Source organism: Lithobates pipiens, unplaced genomic scaffold, assembly GCF_037356315.1.
Source record: "Lithobates pipiens isolate NorthernLeopardFrog02 unplaced genomic scaffold, aLitPip1_a1.2 Scaffold_27, whole genome shotgun sequence".
Lineage (NCBI taxonomy): Eukaryota > Metazoa > Chordata > Amphibia > Anura > Ranidae > Lithobates > Lithobates pipiens.
The window spans coordinates 209084266-209104976 of record NW_027507788.1 but is presented as its reverse complement, the minus strand read 5'-3'; the positions used below and the strand labels follow the sequence as shown (position 1 = coordinate 209104976).

Below are 20711 nucleotides of genomic sequence, written 5' to 3'. Positions count from 1 at the left end.
TGGACAATGTTTCCGGAGAGCGCCTGCTTGAGTGCCCCCATAGCAAGAGGCTTGCTATGGGGGCAATCTGCATGGGGAAGGAGCCAGGACTGCCGGCAGGGGACCCAAAAAGGAGAGGATCGGGGCTGCTCTGTGCAAAACTATTAAACAGAGCAGGTAAACATAATATATTTGTTATTTAAAATAAAGACAACTTTTGCAATCAATGTAATACCGTATATACTCGAGTATAAGCCGAGATTTTCAGCCTCTTTTTTGAGGCTGAAAGTGCCCCCCTCGGCTTATACTCGAGTCATCGCTGTCTGCCCGCTCGATCAGCGTGTCGAGCAGACAGACAGCGGCCATTCTATTCAAAAGCCGCGCCTCCGGCTCCGCCTTCGCCTGTGATAGGCGGAACACTGAATTTCCCAGCAGCCTGTGTTCCGCCTATCACGGACATCGTATCATCCTCGTACTACGGACGAGGATGATACGACGTCTGTGATAGGCGGAACACAGGCTGCTGGGAAATTCAGTGTTCCGCCTATCACAGGCGAAGGCGGCGGCGCAGCTTTTGAACTTTACAATGGCCGCCGACGAAGAGGGCACGGGACGGAGGCAAGGGAAGGCACGGCACGGGACGGGACGGCGGCGGCAAGGCACGGCACGACACGGGACGGATGCAAGGAGGCAAGTCACGGCACGGGACGGAGGCAAGGAGGCAAGGCACGGGACGGAGGCTCGGGACAAAGGTAGGCTGGACACACACACACACACACACACACACACACACACACACACACACACACACACACACACACACACACACACACACACACGGATGGAGACACACACAGGGATGGATGGATGGATGGATGGAGACACACACACACACAGGGATGGATGGATGGATGGATGGAGACACACACACACAGGGATGGATGGATGGAGACACACACACACAGGGATGGATGGATGGATGGACACACACACACACAGGGATGGATGGACGGACACACAGGGATGGACGGACACACAGGGATGGACGGACACACAGGGATGGACGGACACACAGGGATGGACGGACACACAGGGATGGACGGACACACACACAGGGATGGACAGGCATGTCTCACCCTCGGCTTATACACGAGTCAATAAGTTTGCCAGTTTTTTTGGGGGTAAATTGGGGGCCTCGGCTTATATTCGGGTCGGCCTATACTCGAGTATATACGGTAATCAAAAAGTTTTTCAGAATATTTCTTAGTCAACTATTTTGAATTCAAAGAGTTTGAAGAGAAGAGTAAGAGAGTTGACCTTAAAAATTGTTCTTAAACAAAACTGGCAGTGGTTTAAAGAGGAAGTAAACCCTGGTGAGTTTACTTCCTCTTTGATTCCCTGCAAAGGTAAAGCATAATGGACTACTATACATCGCATAGTAGCCCATTATGTGTCACTTACCTGACACAGGAGCCAGCGAAGTCACCACTGTCCCCTGTAGTCCAGAGCATCCATCTTCTCAGTGGTTCTCGCTGCTCCGACGCTGTCATTCGGCGAAGCCGCAATGACGTCACTCCCGCGCATGCGCACGGGAGCCGCCACTCGCGACATATCGCCGTTGACAGCGATGCGCCTGCGCGCTGCTGTCTATGGCGCACGCGCCGTAGACAGCGGTGCCTCTTTTTTGGCAAATATCTCCTAAACCTAAACCGTATAGGTTTAGGAGATATTTCTTGGACCTACAGGTAAGCCTTAATCTAGGCTTACCTGTAGGTCAAAGTGGTTTGTAAGGGTTTACAACCACTTTAACAAGTCTTTTAAACTTTAAAGAAACGTTTGGCCCCTTTCAGACTAGCAGTTTTTGTGGCTACATGATCGTATAAAGGCAGAGAAAACACTCTGCCTCTCTGAAGTCGCCTCCTCGCTAACGCGTTGCTGTCTCTTGTGTGAGAATCTGCTGCATTTTGGGCAGGCAGTGAGGATGATGAAGCAGGTAACCTGTCCCTTTGTTGATAAGAACAGATTTGCTAGTCTGCTGTGGGCTTTATGCCTGCTACAGACGATGAGAGTATCGGATGAATGACCATGCTCGTCTCCTTCAGAAAATAAGAGGTTATTAAAGTTACCAAAATTCTCGTACGACAGAATAAACGTTCAGAAGTAATGTATTGTAGAGTAATTGTATTGTATTTTCTTATGACTACTGTACTGATTAAACAAAAAACGTACTATCTGGTTTCTTAAGAGAATAATGTTTTGTGTTAATATCGGATGAACTGTTCAGCTCTCGGAAGCTGTGTATGAATTATCAGATTATCGTACGATCGCTTTAAAAGTTGTATTTTTCGTACGATTTTCTGTTGGTGTGTACACGGGCCATAAGTCTTAAAAGCTTGTTGCATTGGAAATGGACAGATGCAGAATAAAATTCATGAAGCCATTTCATTGTAATTCTTAAAGCGGGAGTCCACCGGGACTCCGCGTTTTTTTTTTTTGTTTTTGTTTTTTTTTGTTTTTAAAGCCAGCAGCTACAAATACTGCAGCTGCTGACTTTTAAAATCGTGACACTTACCTGTCCAGCGCGCCCGCGATGTCGGCACCCGAAGCCGATCGCTAGGTCGTCTGTCAGGTCCTGCCGCCGCCATCTTGGGTATGGGAATCAGGAAATGGAGCCTTTCGGCTTCATTTCCCGGTTCCCTACTGCGCATGCGCGAATCGCGCTGCGCAATAAGGACGCTCCCCGCTGCCTCTGGGATCTGTGTGTTTCCCAGCAGGCAGCGGGGCACTTGCGGGAAGGGGCGGGCACTTGCGGAAAGGGACGTAAGTTACGCCCCTTTCCGCAGAGAGCTATCCCGGAAGTGGGTGCAGTTACCTGGATTATCCAGGTAACTGCACCCCCTCCTCCCTGAAAGGTGCCGATTGTGGCACCGGAGGGGGGGAGGGTTCCGATGAGTTTAGGGTGGACCTCCGCTTTAATAGTTTTATGAATCGGGCACCTTAGGGCTTGTATTAACTGGCTAAAAATAATATATTTGTAATTAGCAGGTGTTCCAGCTATGATTTTTAACTTGGCAGTGAAAAAACACTTAAATATTACTACTACTTTCATTTATTTTATTTTTTATCTGCGTCGTCTTCTTTTTCCAGCTTTGCTGTGTAATCTCCTAACTGAAAATCCTAATTCAAGGATGACTGTTCCAGACATCAAGAAAGACCGCTGGTTTACCAAACCCCTGAAAAAAGGTAAAGGGTTACATTGATAGTTTCTTATGGTGCTTACACACATGCTGGAGGAGATTAGATCCTTTGTTCAAATTGAAAAACCTGGAACATTTCATATGTTCACATGAAAAAGATAACACAGACATTTTAAATCCATATTGCCTGAATGCACAAAGCCAAGGCACCAGAATACATGTACTTATTTTCTGTTTCAATGGTATTTATTGAAATTTGTATAACATACAAAACTGTTTACAATAAACAAACTTTAAAGAGTTAAGGACCAGTTAGAGTGACACCACCCCCCCCCCCCCCTCCAATAATTAGAGATCCATAACTTCCAAGCTCTCTTAAATTTCTTGAACTTGTCCTGCAAGACTGTTGCCAGTTATTTGTTAATTAAATACCAGGCCATCTTGGCTTTAACCTGTGCTACAGTCGGACCCCAGATTTCTAATCTCACTGGGGGGTTGTTTGGAGGCAGTGAAAATAAGATATCTGCTTAAATTGGTTGACCGTGCATTGAGCAGGCTTCAGGTTGAGAAACGCCTTATAAGGGTTCTTGGAAATACTGGCATCCAAAACCAGTATATTTTTTTAGTTGGTATACCCGCATCCAGAATCTTTTTATGCTGGAACACTCCCACCACGCATGTAGAAAGGTACCAGCCAAACCACAACCCTAGAAACAAAGGTCCAAGGTGCCTCAGTTGAATTTAATTCGCCTTGCTGGCACCGTGTACCAGCGCAACATGAATTTTGAATAGCCTCCAAAAAAGATGAATTGGGTCGACCCACGTGTCTCAAACTTGAGACCATTGATAAGCTTCCAGCGGGATCCCCCAATCTGCCCCCCCCCCCATTGAACAGTGTTGGTCAGACATGATGGATAGTAACGAATTGTAGTTTAAAGCTAAAATGGATTTCGCCGAAGGATCGGTATGACGGGTGCGCTCAAAAGAAGTGGGGATGAGTAAGGCGTCCGTACGCTTCAAATGGGAGTGAAGAAAGTTGTGCAATTTGGAGGAAGCTAAACAGATCCTCTTCAGGGTTAGGAGGTTTTGGATGTGATGGAAACCCGAAGCAGCCCACCTTTCGGAAGCGGGCAGCCTCCTCCATGCTGGGACTAAAGGATTATGAAGTAAGGTAGCCAATGGAGAATGAGGAGAGATCAATTTCCCTGAAAACTTATTTGAATTCCAAATCTTCAGTGAGTGTCTTAATATGGGGTTGGAGATGTGTTTACGCAGCTCCAGGAGAATCCATAGGAGCGTGTCTATCGCAATATCGTGTACTAATTTTCATAAGTGAGTGGTTTTTGAGTCAAGGAAATTTTAAAAACTATAGTAACATGGCTAAGTTAGAGAACCTTGTCCTTTTTAAAGCTTTGTAAATTGTGCCTTTTTGTGTTCACTGAGTAGGGTCTGCGTTTAATAACCTCCATTTCAGACTATGGATGAATTTTTCAAGTGAGTTAGAGTAAAACATTGATTTTTAGTCATTGGCATTTGTTCATTTTGTGTGCTATTTGTTAAAGAAATCTCATAGCTACCATTGCTGAACCCCTATCTCGCAATGCTAGGTGCCAGTCTGCTGCTGGCTTTGTGTCTTCATCACTTCCTCATGCACTTATCCTAACAAATATACACAGTAAGAAAGTCGAAAACAAAGTTACTATTTCTAAGGTCAGTGCTCCAGAAAGTATAGAAGCAAAAAGTTCATCATGACAGCATTTTGAGATAAGTCAGTGGTCTCCAAACTGCGGCCCGGGGGCCAGATGTGGCCCTTTGCTTGCTTTTTTCAGCCCTTGGGGCCTTATTCCTCCCACTGACGCCGGCGATGGGCCCACTCTTGCTCCCACTGACGCCGGCGATGGGCCCACTCTTGCTCCCACTGACGCCGGCGATGGGCCCACTCTTGCTCCCACTGACGCCGGCGATGGGCCCACTCTTGCTCCCACTGACACCAGGTTATTTTCTACTCCTACTGAACACAGTCTGGCCCTAAAGTCTGAAGGGCAGTAAACTGGCCCTCTGTTTGGAGACCCCTGAGATAGGTCAACATTGGCAGCCTTGGTTTTTTTCTTTTCTTTTTTTATTTTTTTTATTTAATTTTTTATTTTTTTTAACCTTCTCTTTTGTTGACAACTGAAATTACGTTAGGGTGATGAATAATTGTAGTTGCTATACTACATGACTAAAAACGCCACAGGGCTCTCTTTGTATCTTACCTTTACCAATAAATTTCTGAACAGCTTTATCACAATTATTTTTTTTATTTTTTATTTCCTGTCATCCCTATAGGTCTGAAAAGACACCGCGTATGCTCAGGGGGTGCAACAGAAACATCTGAAGTTTTCAGTAAACACATACGTAGTGATGCGGACAAGTCTCTTCTCTTACACAGGCCAGTGCTTCTTTTAATAACCTTATCATTTAGGAGCATTTGTTGGTGAAAGCATAAAGGTGTAATTGCAGGCTAAAGACCTAAAGTTTTTAAATGTCACTCTTGCCTGTGTTTTTCTCGTGCTTTAGTTTACTGCACAACATTTGTATGGTTGATGTGCATTGTGTACACATCCTTTTTAAATGGGGCCCCTGTGTTCTACAGAATGCAGTTTATGACTTCTGGCCTACAGTAGGATAAAACCCAGATCTCCCATATTGGCCTGCACACATTTCTCTTGGAAGCTTCATAGAGGAGACACGACTACACAGAGGGAATTAATTTGTTCCAGATTATTTTTCACAGTGACTCTAACACTTAAAGTGGAAGTAAACCCGCCTATCCCTTTCATCCAAGGAAGCTGCCATCTTGGCCTCTGTTTAATTTTCAACTGCCATAATGCTGCACATGTGATCAGTTATGACACCAGCCATTGGATGGTTTAACAGTTTGGTTGAAAGCACAACCTTTGTGACAGTTAGCATTCCCGGCATGCCGGAAATATACATGTTTTTTGAAACTTAAATTGATGGGTTTACTTCCGCTTTAAAGAGAAGTGTGGTATTGGGGAAAAAAAATAAACGTACACACCCATCTACAGCATCAGTCTGATCCTGCAATCTGCTTCTACGTCCTGAGAACTGAGCTATCGCATGATTGCTGATGGCTCAGTTTTGGCAGTCGCTCTTAATGGAGAGAAATGACTGTCAATCACTTCGCTCTGCTCTGTCCCTCCAGTGCTCACTGGAGTGCCAGGCTGTGCAGCAGGCGGGAGCGGCTGGCTTGGTCTCTCAGAGGCTGAGCCAGCTGAAGGTCAGGAATCTGGGTGGATCCGAACATTGTTGTCAGGATCCTCTCAGACTGGAACAGGTCTGTGATGTCAGCTGGCATAGATTTTAGCCCGTTGTATGCAGACTCTGGGTCACAGGAGTACAACCGTAAAAGTGGACTTCTGTGACCCACAAGAGAAGAATAACCAAACAAGCTTTGGCCATACTTCACTTTTGGCTTGAGTAAAGGCCCCACGCTTTCTGTGCACTGTGGGGAGAATTTATTGCAGCCACTTTGCCTATGCAGGTTGGCTTGTGAGATTGCTGCTTAGTAAATTATTGCTATTTGCAAAACACCAAAAAAAAAGAAAGGGTACACAAAAGAACGCTTAAGGGATTTCTTGTGGTGGAAATACTACATGCAATGTAGACATTATTCTTTGATTCAAGCCAACGACTTTGCAATGATTTTCTTTCCATAGCTGTTTATTCCACTGAATAATGTCCTTGCATCGACTGGAGGTTAAACATCTTTTAAGTGATGAAATGTTTTACTATCTTGTACATTTTCCAAATAATTACTATTCAGATATAGTATTCCGTACTCTTCCCAGTACTGACACACAAACAAAAATATATTAGCAAGTGCGCTGGTCTTCATGGCCCAATACTCGCTGGTATTGCAATTTTAAAAGTGTGTCTAAAGCCTAAGGGCCCTTTCGCAGGGGCTGTCCGATCAGGTCTGCCTGTCAGTTTTTCAGGTGGACCTGATCGGACCTACCATTTAATTCCTATGGAGCGGCGGATGTCCGTGGTCATCCGCTGCTACCCCGAGCCGATCCTGTCCACAAATTCCAAACAGGCGGCGGTCCTATTTTTCATCCATCTGGCGGATTGGATATGATCAGATGAAAACAGAGAGGCGATCCATTTTCACTCGATCTCCCCATATTGGAGAGCGGGACTGTGTCAGTCTCTGCTCTGCACAGTGAGCAGAAATGGACCTGTTATCTGCCTGCTCAGTGGGGATCAGCAGATTGAGCAAACGGATTCCGTACAACGGAGGCGACCATATGAAAGGGGCCTAATACACACAACTAAGTTGTTTTGTGTGGGGTTTTTATTTTATTTTTTGTTTTGTTTTCTCGAAGAAACTGGCAGCTCCGGTCGGAGCCGCTGTGCTAACAATCCAATGTAGGGCTGAAACAATTAATCGACAACTAATCGATTATGAAATTGATTACTATTTTCATAATCGATTAATCGCCAGTAACATATTGGGGTTAAAAAAACTAAAATGAGCCCTTTATAGTACACAAAGAGTAAATAATCGCTACTGTAAATATTACTTTCACTGTTCTACAGTAAAAAAATGAACCCCTTACAGTAGTGATTATCTGCTTTTTTTCTACTATAAAGGTTTTAGTTTTTTTAACCCCATTATGTTACTAAACGTCTTAGACCTGATTCACATCTATGTGTTTATTGGTGCTTTTTGCAGAAATGCACTACAGTTCATTTACATGGTTTCCTATGGGACACATTCATATCTGAAAGGGTCAGGGACTTTTAACGCAAAATGGTGCTTTATTGGTTCAATATACTTCAATGGAGAAGCTGTAGAAAAGCATGTAATGCGTTTTTGCAGCAATTTGTGTTTTTTAATCTGCCCGCAATAATGCAAATTGCAGTAAAATCAGGTGCGCAAAAATCAAAACGTACAGAAAAAAAGCACTGCAGAAACAGATCAAAAGCAAACTGCATATGTGTGTGTACCAAGCCTTATGCTGGCCACACAGATCAATTTTCAGATGAGAATAATCAGACGAAAAATCGCTGTATTTTGTTTGAAATTTTCACTTGTTTTTAACATTCTGTTTTTAAAATTAATGTAAATTCTGAATGAAACCACATACATTGTCTGAAAATTCCTTTGACTAAGAAGTTTTCTATTATTTCCAAATTTTCCCGTCACTGTGGTTGAAAATGAACGTCAATTTGACCCACTTTTTTTTAAAAGGTTATTAACCGATTAATCAAAACAATAATCGGCCAACTAATCGATTATGAAAATAATCGTTAGTTGCCGCTCTAATCCAATGTCTGTACAGCGATCTCCTCTGCTGTTATATTGTGTTCTAATAGGGGGCTGGCACTCCCATTTGCTGATCAGGAGATGGTGGGCTGCTGGTTTTCCACCATGCTCGCCTGAGAGAAGCCAGCCAAACTTCTGTCGGCCTGGCTGCCATACTCACGGGCCAAATGTCGGCTGGTTTTTATTGAACTGCCCGATGTCGCCCGACATTTGGCCTGTGTTTACTAGGCTTAACAGTTCCATGAGAATACTCTTCCCAGTGTTTACTATTGTAACCAAGCCTGTTGCCTTGCAGTGATGAGAAGACAAAGTATTCCAGCACACAGCCTGAGCCTCGCACAGCCCTCCTGACCTGGGACAGTAACGCCTCTAATATAGACAGCCTGGTGCAGGGTAAAGGATATAGTTTCTCTCAACCGGCCTGTCCAGAAAACATGCTGCTAAGCAGCCAGCTGCTGGGCACTCCGGGTGCCTCTCAGGTAAGCCCAACATAATTTACCAAATCTCGTATTTCACTTTCCTTAGGCATTTGTTCAGTCATCTGTTTCATTGTATCTGCCTGAATATTTTTATCATTGCTGTCAATTTTATAATAAACCCCTAAAACCACCCACAGAACCCATGGCATCGTTTAGTGAAAAGGATGACCCGGTTCTTCACCAACGTCGATGCTGAAAGTACTTATAATAATCTGAAGGACACTTGCGAAAAGATGGGTTATGTTTGGAGAAAAGGCTGCGCCAATCAGGCAAGTTTATTAATCATCTTGCTAAGTTATTGTGTTTCCTTATAGTCTAAGTTAGAAGCTTGGTGCACCATTTAAGTGATTGTAAAGCTTTGTTTTTTTCTTTTTTTTATTATTATTATTAAATAACAAACAAACATGTCATTCTTGCCTCCTCTCTGCAAGGCTTTTGCACAGAGTGGCCCTGATCCTCCTTTTCTGGGGTCCCCGGTGTCACTCTTGGCTCCTCCTCTACTCAAGTGCCCCCAAGGAGAGCCGCTTTCCAAGGGGGGCACTCGTGCGGGTGCGCTCCCAAGTCCTGCTGTGTGCATTGACAGGAATCTGTCCCGGCCCTGTATCACTGGATTTGATTGACAACAGCCAGGAGCCAATAGCTCCCGCTGCTGTTATTCTATCCAATGAGGACCTAAGACAGCGGCTGGAGCAGCTGTGCTCATCCCTGTCACTGGAATGATCAGGCTCAGGTAAGAAGTTTGGGGGGGGGGGGGGGGGGGGGAGTGGCTGCTGGGTTGTATTGGCTTCTCATAATCCCCCTACACACCAGAACATAATCAGTACTTTTAAGCAAATCATGTTCTATTGTATTGTGCAATTAAATGTAATAGTTCAGGTACTGTGAACCTGCATACAGAAGGGGAGATCAGAGGGTTATATCATTTTCAGATGAGAAAGGGAGGGGGAAAAAAAGCCCAAATTTGGAGTTGATCTTGAATAGTACGGAAATCTTCAGTGGGGATGCTTGATCCACTGGCAACTGTTCTAGGGGGGATTTCTTGCCCTATACTATAAGAGATATTTTCTTTCACTTTCAATTTAGGTCTGCAGCCTAGTAAGTGAAGGTAAATCTCTTCAGTACCTGCAAAAAAGAAAAATATAAAACTGCCGCTTTCTGTTTGGTTTTAGCTACTCCCTAATGTATCCAAAATGAAAGGGTGGGAATGGATATTTGGCTTCAGATATACTTTGTCCTCGGGTCTGCAATATAGATAAAAAAAATTTTTTATTTTTTCCCTTAATGAACTTGTTTTGTTTTTGTTTTACCAGGTGACACTTTCGACACTTGACAGGCGAAACAACAAATTAATATTTAAGGTTAATTTGGTGGAGATGGAGGAAAGAATATTACTGGATTTTCGCCTTTCAAAGGTACTTTCTTTTTAAACCGTGTTTTGTAAATCAATCAGTGAATCTTTGATTGAATACCCAAGTTGTTGTCCTGGTCTCAAGTGTTTGATCGCCCCTGATGTTAACTCCTTCCCAGCCAATGTCATTAGTACAGTGAACAGTGCATATTTTTAGCACTATCACTGTATTGGTATCACTGGTTCCCCAAAAAATCAGGTGTTGGATTTTTGTCCACATCAATATTGCAGTCCCGCTGCAAGTCGCAGATCGCCGCCATTACTAGTAAATGAAAATTCCATAAAAATATCCCATAGTTTGTTGATGCCTTTTAACTTCTGCACAAATAAATCAATATACAGTTATTGGGGTGTTTTTTTTTTTTTTTTTTTACCAAAAATATGTAGCAGAATGCATTTTGGCCTAAATTGATTTTTTTTTTCTTTTATTGGATATGTTTTATAGCCGAAAGTAAAAAAAAAAAAAGTGTGTGTGTGTATATATATATATGTGTATATATATATATATACACACACATGCACACACTTCTTTTTTTTTTTTTTTTTTTCAAATGGTCAGTCATTTATTTTGTTTATCGCACAAAAAATAAAAACTGCAGAGGTGATTAAATACCACCAAAAGGAAGCTCTATTTGTGGGGGGAAAAAGGACATTTTATTTGGGTACATTGTTGCAAGACTGCGCAATTGTCAGTTAAAGTAACGCAATGCCATATCGCAAAAAAAAAAAAATGGCCTGGTCGTGAAGGGGCTAAATCCTTCTGGAGGTAACGTGGTTAAGGAGATTCTTGCTTTCCATTTATCCTGTTAGTGTTTACCATTATCATTAAAAGAGGGGAAAAAAATAAAATCCCACATCTTGGGTTGTACCCAGAAAAGTAAGAGAGGTAATCTTCCAATGGGGACACCACTTGTAGTAACCGGCGGGATTCCATTAATTTTCAGGGCTCTCCTCTCACTTCCTGCTTGGCTATGGGACAGGAATTGAAGAGAAATCTCCCAATATGGGATACATTTGGCAAAAAATAAAACAAAAACTGACTGTTCATAACCCTCCCTTGCTCTATCCGAAATGAAAAACAAATTTTGCCTATAGTTCTACTTTAAAGCGGAGTAACACCCTAAAGTGGAACTTCCGCTCATCGGAACCCCCTCCCCCCCTCCGGTGTCACAGTTGGTACCTTTTCAGTGGGGAGGGGGGTCTATGCCTCTTCCTGTCCCGCCGCGCTGTCTGCTGGGATACACACGGGTCCCAGAGACAGCGCGGAGCATTCTCATTGCGCTGGGTGACTCGCACATGCGCAGTAGGGAAACGGGAAGTGAAGCTGCAATGCTTCACTTCCTGATACCCTCCCTGAGAATGGCGGCGGCAGCAGCCGAGAGCCGAGCGATTGATCGGCCTCGGCTGCCAACATCGCTGGACTCCAGGAAAGGTAAGTGTCCATTTATTAAAAGTCAGCAGCTGCTGGCTTTTAATAATTTTTTTTCCAGGTGGACTCCCTCTTTAAAGTGGGAGTCCGCGTTTATTTATTTTTATTTTTTTTTTTAAAGCCAGCAGCTACAAATACTGCAGCTGCTGACTTTTAAAATAGTGACACTTACCCGCCCAGCGCGCCCGCGATGTCGGCGCCTGAAGCCGATTTCTCGATCGTCTCTCGGGTGCTGCCGCCGCCATCTTGGGTATGGGAATCAGGTTCCCTACTGCGCATGCGCAATAAGGATGGACCCGCTGCCTCTGGGATCTTTGTGTTTCCCAGCAGGCAGCGGGGGACTTTTGGAAAGGGGCGTAATCTACTCCCCTTTCCGCAGAGAGCCATCCCGGAAGTGGGTGCAGATACCTGTACTGTACAGGTACCTGCACCCCCCTCCCCCCTGAAAGGTGCCAATTGTGGCGCCGGAGGGGGGGAGGAATCCAATGAGCGGAATGTCCACTTTAGGGTGGACCTCCGCTTTAAATCTACATTCCAGGGGCTGCATTGTTAATGGGCCCAAATCATTTTGAAACCTAGAAAATGTTTAGTCTCTTAAAAAGGATCAAATGTAATTTTGATCTAAGCTGCCATCAAATTTAAACAAGTGATTTTATTTTCCAGGGTGATGGCCTAGAGTTCAAGCGACATTTCCTGAAGATAAAGAAAAAGCTGGAAGACATAGTGGCAGTTCAGAAAGTTATTGTGTCTATCACCTGATTGTGGGGTTCCCAGACTTGGGATAATTTGTTGCTGAGCCCGCTCTTGCATTGCTGTTAAGTACCAGTTCTGGACTACCTCTTTACTTCTGTTAGGACCTGTAGTTGTGGTCATTGGCAGTACGGGGGGGTCATTTGGACTGCTCCCAGCTTACTTGGAGAAGGAGGAGTTCCGTTTAGTTCATGGTGCAGTCAGATTCACCGTGGGCTTCACACGTTTCTTTGCCTTAATATGAGCTCTTATTAGGGCTTCCTTGGCACGTTTTGGTATTTTTATACAGTTTGTGAAGTATACAAAGGTTACGGCCTACACACAAACCTTATTAAGTTGTTCCATATCTCTACTTCACAGTGTTGTGGTGTTCATGATTTTCAAAACAAATTTTGAATTGCTTGTTGCCCTTTGTTAATATATATATTTTGTCGTATCACTAAGATACCCTCTGTTCACAGAAATCCTTCCACAGTTAATACTCTAAATTATTGAAGGCAGTAACCAGAGCTAAAAATGTAGTTTGGGCCCTGAGGCCATCACACATATATATATATATATATAAATGTTTAAGCCATTTGTAACATAATTTTTATGTGTAAATAAATGCATCACTTTGGAGAAAATTATATTATGGACCTTTTTCAGCAGATATTTTCACAAAATACTGACTCCTTGATTGTACTTGCATTGCCTGTGACTGTTTTTTTTTTTTTTTTTTTTTTATTGTTTTGCTTGGGTCAGAGAGTGAACGTTGTTTACTTATCAACTGCCTGACCTCACGTAGTGGGGGTCAATTTACAAAAACTGGAAAGTGCAAAATCTGGTGCAGCTTTGTATAGAAACCAATTGGCTTCCAGGTTTTTGTTTTGTTTTGTTTTTTAATTAAAGCTTAATTGAAAAAGCTGATGTTAGAAGCTGATTGGCTATCATGCACAGCTGCATCGGATTTACACTCTCCAGTTTTAGTAAATCAACTCCATTGTCTCCTAGCTTTTGAGTGCATAACCACATCCACAGACAGATTCTGGTAGTTAAACCCCATCACTGCTCGTTTGTTGATAACCAGTAATGAGGGTTAATGCCATGAGTTTAGCTTAAAAGTAAATCTGTATTTTCTGTAATTGAATGAATTTCCTCCTAGTTTATTGAAGGACAGAGAACTGTAAATTCATGAAGTGTGTGTGTGTGTGTGTGTGTAACTGCTGTCTAGGAAGATTGGACACCATGCAAAACACAAAAGGGACCAACTCTCTCTAGTGGCTGTAACACTATAGTAGAAAAGATGTAGCTGGATAGCCGCACTCTGAATTATTCAACTTCATTTCAAAAATGTAATTAAAATCATAGCATCTAGGCTGGTAAACAGACTAACTGCACAGCCGCTAAGCGGCTGTGCAGTTAGTCTGTTTACCAGCCTAGATGTTATGATTTTAATTACATTTTTGAAATGAAGTTGAATAATTCGGAGTGCAGCTATCCAGCTACATCTTTTCCACTTCAGTTCCTGTTGAAAACAGAGCCAGCACCCTGTGGGATTGTGGAGACAGCTGTTTTGGGAGAAGTCATTACCTTAGAGCGGTAATTATTTGTATTTATATCGGGCTGTAACACTATACCTCTTGTACAAGTCAGTTGTAGTAAAAGGAAAGAACGTTCCCTTTAAACACCGCCATGGAACCATAGCAACAAGGGGAAAGAAAAAAATGTCCCCAAAAGGAACGCAGCTGTGTGTCCTTTTAGTGAATTTTGGCTAAAAGGACAGCGAGGGGTGGGAAAAAGTGTAGTGGGACATTTAATATGCCTCCAATTGTAAGCACCAAAAAAAAAAAAATATATATATATATATATATATATATATATATATATATATATATATATATATATATATATATATATATATATTTTCTTTTTTGCAATTTTATTGAAATTTAATCATATCTCAAAAGAGACACTGCTGCAAATGCTATCATTTCAATATTAAAAATATTACAAGAAATCAGAGGTTCATTTGTAACAAATACATAAAGGTCCATGCATTTCTGGGGATTACCCGCATCTTCAGGACCTGTTAGGTGTGGTTAGAAGTCCAGTTTGCAGCCATTCAAACCTGTAAACTGATGCCTGGTGAAGGAAGGACCTGGAAGCATGCGTTGCCTTAGTGGATTGAGGAGTGACCCTTAAGAGAATATACTGCTGTTTGAGGGCATACGCCTGTGACATATGGTAGCAAATCTACGTAGAAATTGTTGCACTAGAAGCTGTAGAACCCTTAAAATGACAAAAAAGGAATCGATCATCCTGAAAGAAGCAGTAGCATTCAGAAAGACATGTACAGCTCTTAACCGCACTGAGAATGAAAGAGAATTTCCTTTTGCGGAACTGGAGTTGGTCAGGATAAAGGATAAGGTCCTCAGAGTAAATGGAGGACACAACTGTGGTCAAAACTATCATATCCTTGTGAAGACTAAGGAAGGGGGCTTTCCAAGAAAAGGCTGCCATCTTATAAACCCCCCCCCCCCCCCCCCTAGCTGAGGTAATGGCAATAAAAAAAGACACCTTCCTAAACGACATCCACAGAGGAATGTCCGTTATTGGCTCAAACTGAGGTTTCTAAACAAATGGAAGGACTAAATTTAAATCCCATGGTTTGAGAGGGGGCTTTACAGGGGGGAACAATGGATGAACGGAACAAACTAGAGCATAGTTGGCTAAAAGCTGCCGAAAAAGACCAAGACTGAAACCTGTAGTTGAATAGTAAAACACCCAGCTGTTGAGAAGAGACTAACCAAAAAGGAGCTTCCTTAAGCCCCAAAGCTCACCAGCTAAAATAAGCCTTCCAAATATGGCTGTACACCTTGCAAGAGGATGAATAAAAAGCCCAAAGTGGACCCTAAGAGAAGATCTGGCCAGTAGATCTTTTGATCTGACCGGAGGAAAGGATTTTCCTCATGTTGGCGTCGGTGAATTGAGCCCCACTGCAGCAGTGGTGAAAATGTTTCTGTCAAAGAACATAAAACGCATTATAACTGGATACAACTTCTGATATGGAACTGTGCTTAGACCATCAGTCTAAGCACTGCAACTTTTGCAGCGAGAATCTATACTGTGCTGAGATTTAGTCTGTAACGTCAGTAGCTTTTCTTAGGGAAGCAAAAATTCTCACCATCTTGGTATCCACAAATCGTCCAGGAATATGGGGATGTGCAGATGAGTTTTCTGAATGCTAGAATATCTCCCTGGCAAAGGGAGGCCACTACCAAGTAAACCAATCCTATATGGAATTTTTGTGAAATTAGTACAAACCCCTGAACCACTTTTGAGTGGTGACTACTCCAAACAAAGTTTTACAAAATCTGAAAGGTCTACAGAATGCCGACAAAGTGCTTTTTTTTTTTTTTTTTTTTTTTTTTTTTTTAAATGTATGCCTGAGAATCTCCCGTACCAATGTGCTGAAGCCAAAAGGTTAAAAAAAAAAAAATTGCCCCCCACTCAGATCTGCAGATGGGGTCAAGCCGTCATGCTAAAATTGGATTTGTTCATGGCCTTGAAAGTTCTGGCTCGCCAAAGTTGCTTGAAGCTAGCCAAGAAGGCTGTGTTTAGAGAGGTGAGTTGGTAAATGGGGGGGGGGGGGGGGAGTGGGGGGTTAAGGAACACACTTGGGACGTCAAGGAGGGTCTCCCCTTTTGTGTCGGGGGTTACTACCCTTGTAAAACTGAGCAAGATGAGACTCCTACACCCTTGAATGTTTTTGACAATCTCACCCAGGCATGCACCAAACTGTCCTTAATGGGAGCTGTGTGGTTCTGCCTTCGTGCAATCACTCAAGTTCGTTGGCCAACTAGCATTTAATTTAGCGCATCTTATGGCTAAATTGAGACACTAAGTGGTGAATGGGATCCATTGCAGTGTTGCACAGACATTTGTGCCCCTATGTCAAATCGTTCATAAAGTAGAAGAGGTGCTGTGCAAAATTTCGTTTTTTTAAATTTTAGTGTAGAAGCCTGTATCTCCTCAAAAGTCTGCGGGGCCAAAATCTAAACAGGCAGCAAGAGGAACCTGCTGTGGATTACAAGGGTCTGAAAAGCGATTACCGCTGCTTATCTGTACACTCCTTAAATGGGAGGGGGGTGCCATCCTCAACTGGGGTGACACCTGCTTTTTTAAGGTTAGAAATGGGGGATCTTAATTCCTTGTACAGGAAATTGTCAAAGAAAATAAGGAAAGTCTTTGAATGAATGAAATACTTGTATAGCGCACAATGCGAACTGAATCGCCTCTAGGCGCTGTGGCGAGCTTTGATCATCTGCTAAAAGAGGAAGGTCTTGAGTTTTTTCCTAAAAGCCAGGTGATTTTCTTCCAGGCGGATGTTGATTGGTAGAGCATTCCATAGCCGAGGCCCTTGGACAGCGAATCTCCGATCCCCCCTGGATTTATACCGGGCTTTATGCACGAGGAGGAGGTTTTTGTTGGCTGATCGAAGACTGCGGTTTGGTGTGTAATGATTTATTTTCTCCATTAGGTATTGCGGAGCTTCTCTATGCACGCATTTGTGGGTGAGGCAAAGGGTCTTGAACGTGATCCGATTTTTTTATTTTTATGGTTAGCCAATGTAAGCTCCTCAGCGAAGTAGAGATGGATTCCCAGGGTTTTTTTCCTGTTATCAGCCTTGCCACCGTGTTTTGGATCAGTTGAAATCACGCAAGTTGATATTGTGGTAATCCTATGTAAAGCGAGTTTGCATAGTCCAGTCGTGAATTAATGATTGTTCCAACTACCACTGCTTTGTCATTCTTTTGGATAAAAGTCTGCGAAGCATGCGCAGCAGATGGTGAAATCCACTGACTACAGATCCTATTTGCGCATCCATTGACATTTGTGCGTCTAAAATAACCCAGAGACTCTTGGCTTTGGTCTTTGGGGAGATTGTCTGCCCAAAGACGGTTGGTGGAGACCAGGAGGTTTTGGTTACGGGATTATGATTTGGATGTAAGATAAGAAGCTCTGTCTTTGATTCGTTCAGCTGGAGGGAGTTGGTGGTCATCCAGTCCTCTATTGATTTGAGGCAGTTTTCAAGTTGTTGATCTTTTTTTTCCATTGATCCGGAAATAAAGTTGCGTGTCGTCAGCGTAAGAGTGGAAGCAGAGATCTGAGCATCTGATGATTTGAAGGAGTGGGCGAAAATAAGGAGTGTCTTTAGTTGAGCACTTTGGGTTTTAAGAGCTTAGAGCCGTTTGTAATATGGGCTGAAGAAGAAAATGAGTCCTAGTTTTCAAAGTCTTGATTTGCCTGGGTTAGACCTGAAACTTTCTAGCTTCTAGTGGCATAGAAAAGCCACCCACTGTTCCTTTGGCTTGGGAAAAACTAGATGATCCAAATAGAAGAGGAAGAGGGGGGGCTCTTTCCTTGATGCCCATCCTATAGTGCGAGTGTAGGCAAGTTCATAAAAGAAAATCCTCATAAGAGATAGCCAGCTTACCCGCTCACCTGAAGTCTCTCCTAAAGGCACAGAAGTGAGCATATAGATAATTGGCTTGTTACATTGTTGAACATGGGGCCACAGAAAATGGTCTGCTTTGGGGAGGCAACTGCTCTTCTTTTTTTTTTTTTTTTTTTTGTATTACACTTGTCAAATTGTCAAATATTGACTAAACCAAAAAGTGTGCGTGTGTGTGACCCTTTTTTAAAGGGCTAAATGAGACCACAAACGAGGAGTTTTTGCAGCATTGAAGCCCAGAGAACTGCTAGTCTCTAAAAAGCCCCACCAACGTCTGTGATGTCACCCAGGAGTAGGAAGGGCCCAGGAAGTCTGGCGGCATCAGTGCTACTCCAGAGCCCTAGGCTTTAATAGGATTCTGCCTTTGGCACCTTTTTAGAGCCAAAACAGTGAAAATACCACTCTACTTATGAGAGTGCATTTCTTCAGAGCCAAGGCTTGCAGGTCTGGTAGCTCTGGAACCTAGAGGGAGTTGTTGCAGTTAACGCACACAATCGGGATCTGGCTTTATTCATATTCATATCCAAATGAGCTTTTAAGAGGTTAGATTAGCTGTCCACAATTTTTAATCTAGAGTACCCTGTGGATGATCATTGCACATAGACTAGGTACTAAGTGACTGGAATCTAGTGCGACATTGTACAGATGTTTGCTTATATAAGCTAGTCTGTAAAGTTTAGAAGGTGCTGTGGGGCATTCTTGGTGGAAGCACTGTTTCTAGGAATGCCTCTGCATATATAGAGGTCTATCGTTTTGTGAAGTAATGATTTTCAGTCTGACATTGCACTCCTTGGCTGCTGGAGACACAAATCTTAGATTACGCATGAAACCATGGGGTAGTTGCTTGGCTGAAAAAAACAAATGAAATCTTTAACCAGCAGATCTGGGGAAAGATGTTCTTCCACCACAGGACACTAGACTAAACTGGGTTGCACTGTAAAGCCAGTATTATAGGAGTATAGCCTTGTATAGGATTATAGAATGAACTGGCTTGTTTTTTTTGCGTAGTATTCAGTCAACTTTGCCACAACTCCATCACAAACCCCATCCTAAAGTATCCAAACCATCTTTTCTGCTCATTCCAAAGCTACCTGCTTTCTAGCTCCCTTACCACCACCTCCCATGTTTTGCCTCCAGGACTTCTCCAGTGGCTTTCCTATCCTTTGGAACTCCGTACGCCAATCTGTTCGGCTATCTCCTGTTCCGCTCTTTAGGGAACCCTATCCTGCCTCTACCCAACAACTGAACTTCTATTTCATCACCACACAGTTGTTGCCTTTTGTACCACTTGCTGGGTCCTCCTAACCCTCCTGTCTTCAATTGTATTGTAACCACCGTCTCTTTTTTTTTTTTTTTATATATTTTGTAAGGTGCTGAGCAAACTTTTGGCCCTTTATAATAATAGGTCTACCTATATGCCATTAATCTGCAGTGCTGCTTTCTTCAGTAAATGATAGATAAATGTCATTTCCATGGCACATGGTTGAAAGCACAACATGCTGGCAACTTTAATTGGGGAAGTGGCGCTTTAAATCCAGGAAATGTTTGCCTCCAGGTCTCTAAATGGTTACCAGTCACTGTTTCTTGTGAGTCTGATCTGTCTTTACTTTAGGTGTCTACATTTGCACGTGTATTATAAGCCTCTAAAAAAGACTGAATACCATAGCATTAGAGGAGGGCAATTCCCTGGGGAGGGGGGGAACTTTGTGCAATGGGGCACCACAGACAGTCGGGCAAAATAGCAGTGCCACCTCATAGCCCACTGCTTATGTAAGGTATACTCACCCATTCATGCTCCCCTGCTGCCTTCCCACTGCAGGAGCCCCCCCCCCCCCCGCATAGGTTTTGATATTGGTTTCACTCTGCCTCTCTTCACATGAAAGTGTTTGAGCTTGAGGACTGGCTGCTCAGACCCAAGCACTGCCACGGGGGGAGGTCATATTATTATACACAATTTATATAGCGCCAACAGTTTATGCAGCGCTTTACAATATATGGGGGGGGGGGGGCAACACAATTACAGTACAGTTCAGCACAAAAGGTACAGGAGGGCCCTTGCTCGTAGAGCTTACATTCTAAAGGGAGGGGGTGGTACAAAGGGTAATAGCTGCAGAGAATGATTTGAGGGGGATATGCCTCCATCATACATGTTACCATCTGAATATACAATCTTTGTACAAGCAACTTTAGATTTTACAAGATTGTAATATGAGGACCTACCTATTCTATCCCCAAAAAATTGTATATAAGCAGGCAGACTATTGTGCTACATAGTTGGCTGATATAAAGGCGATTGTACAGACTGTAACGTGCTTGGTGATCTTTAGACTAATGAAACAAGTTTTGAGGGAATGGGGAGGTGGCAAAGGAGCGTGGATTAGTGAGCATACCTTGTTGGGGAGATACCAGGAGGCACTGTCACTTTGACCTTAATGGACGGGTGACAGTGTCTATTTAATCGCTTCGATACATGGTGGTTTTTCCTCATAGCAACCCATGGAATTTCTGGCTATATTTAGAAAATAGAATGTCATTAAGGTGAAAATGTTATGACTCCATATGAGTCAAAACTGCATCAGAAATACTACATGCCATTCCCGGTGTGTACAACATTGAGAATCAATTAGTTCTACATAT

General features: G+C 43.0%; 1 protein-coding gene across 2 annotated transcripts in view; it reads left to right on the top strand.

Annotated features, from left to right (window-relative positions):
* The window catches only part of CHEK1 (checkpoint kinase 1), a 37820-nt gene extending 24614 nt beyond the window's left edge, over nt 1-13206 (top strand). For both annotated transcript variants that reach the window (XM_077458182.1, XM_077458183.1), the window contains exons 8-13: nt 3127-3222; nt 5505-5607; nt 8807-8990; nt 9128-9259; nt 10301-10402; nt 12491-13206. In XM_077458182.1, the coding sequence (XP_077314308.1) occupies nt 3127-3222; nt 5505-5607; nt 8807-8990; nt 9128-9259; nt 10301-10402; nt 12491-12586 (713 nt within the window). In that variant the 3' untranslated portion in view covers nt 12587-13206. The remainder of the gene's footprint in view (nt 1-3126; nt 3223-5504; nt 5608-8806; nt 8991-9127; nt 9260-10300; nt 10403-12490) is intronic.
* The last annotated feature ends 7505 nt before the right edge of the window (nt 13207-20711 follow it).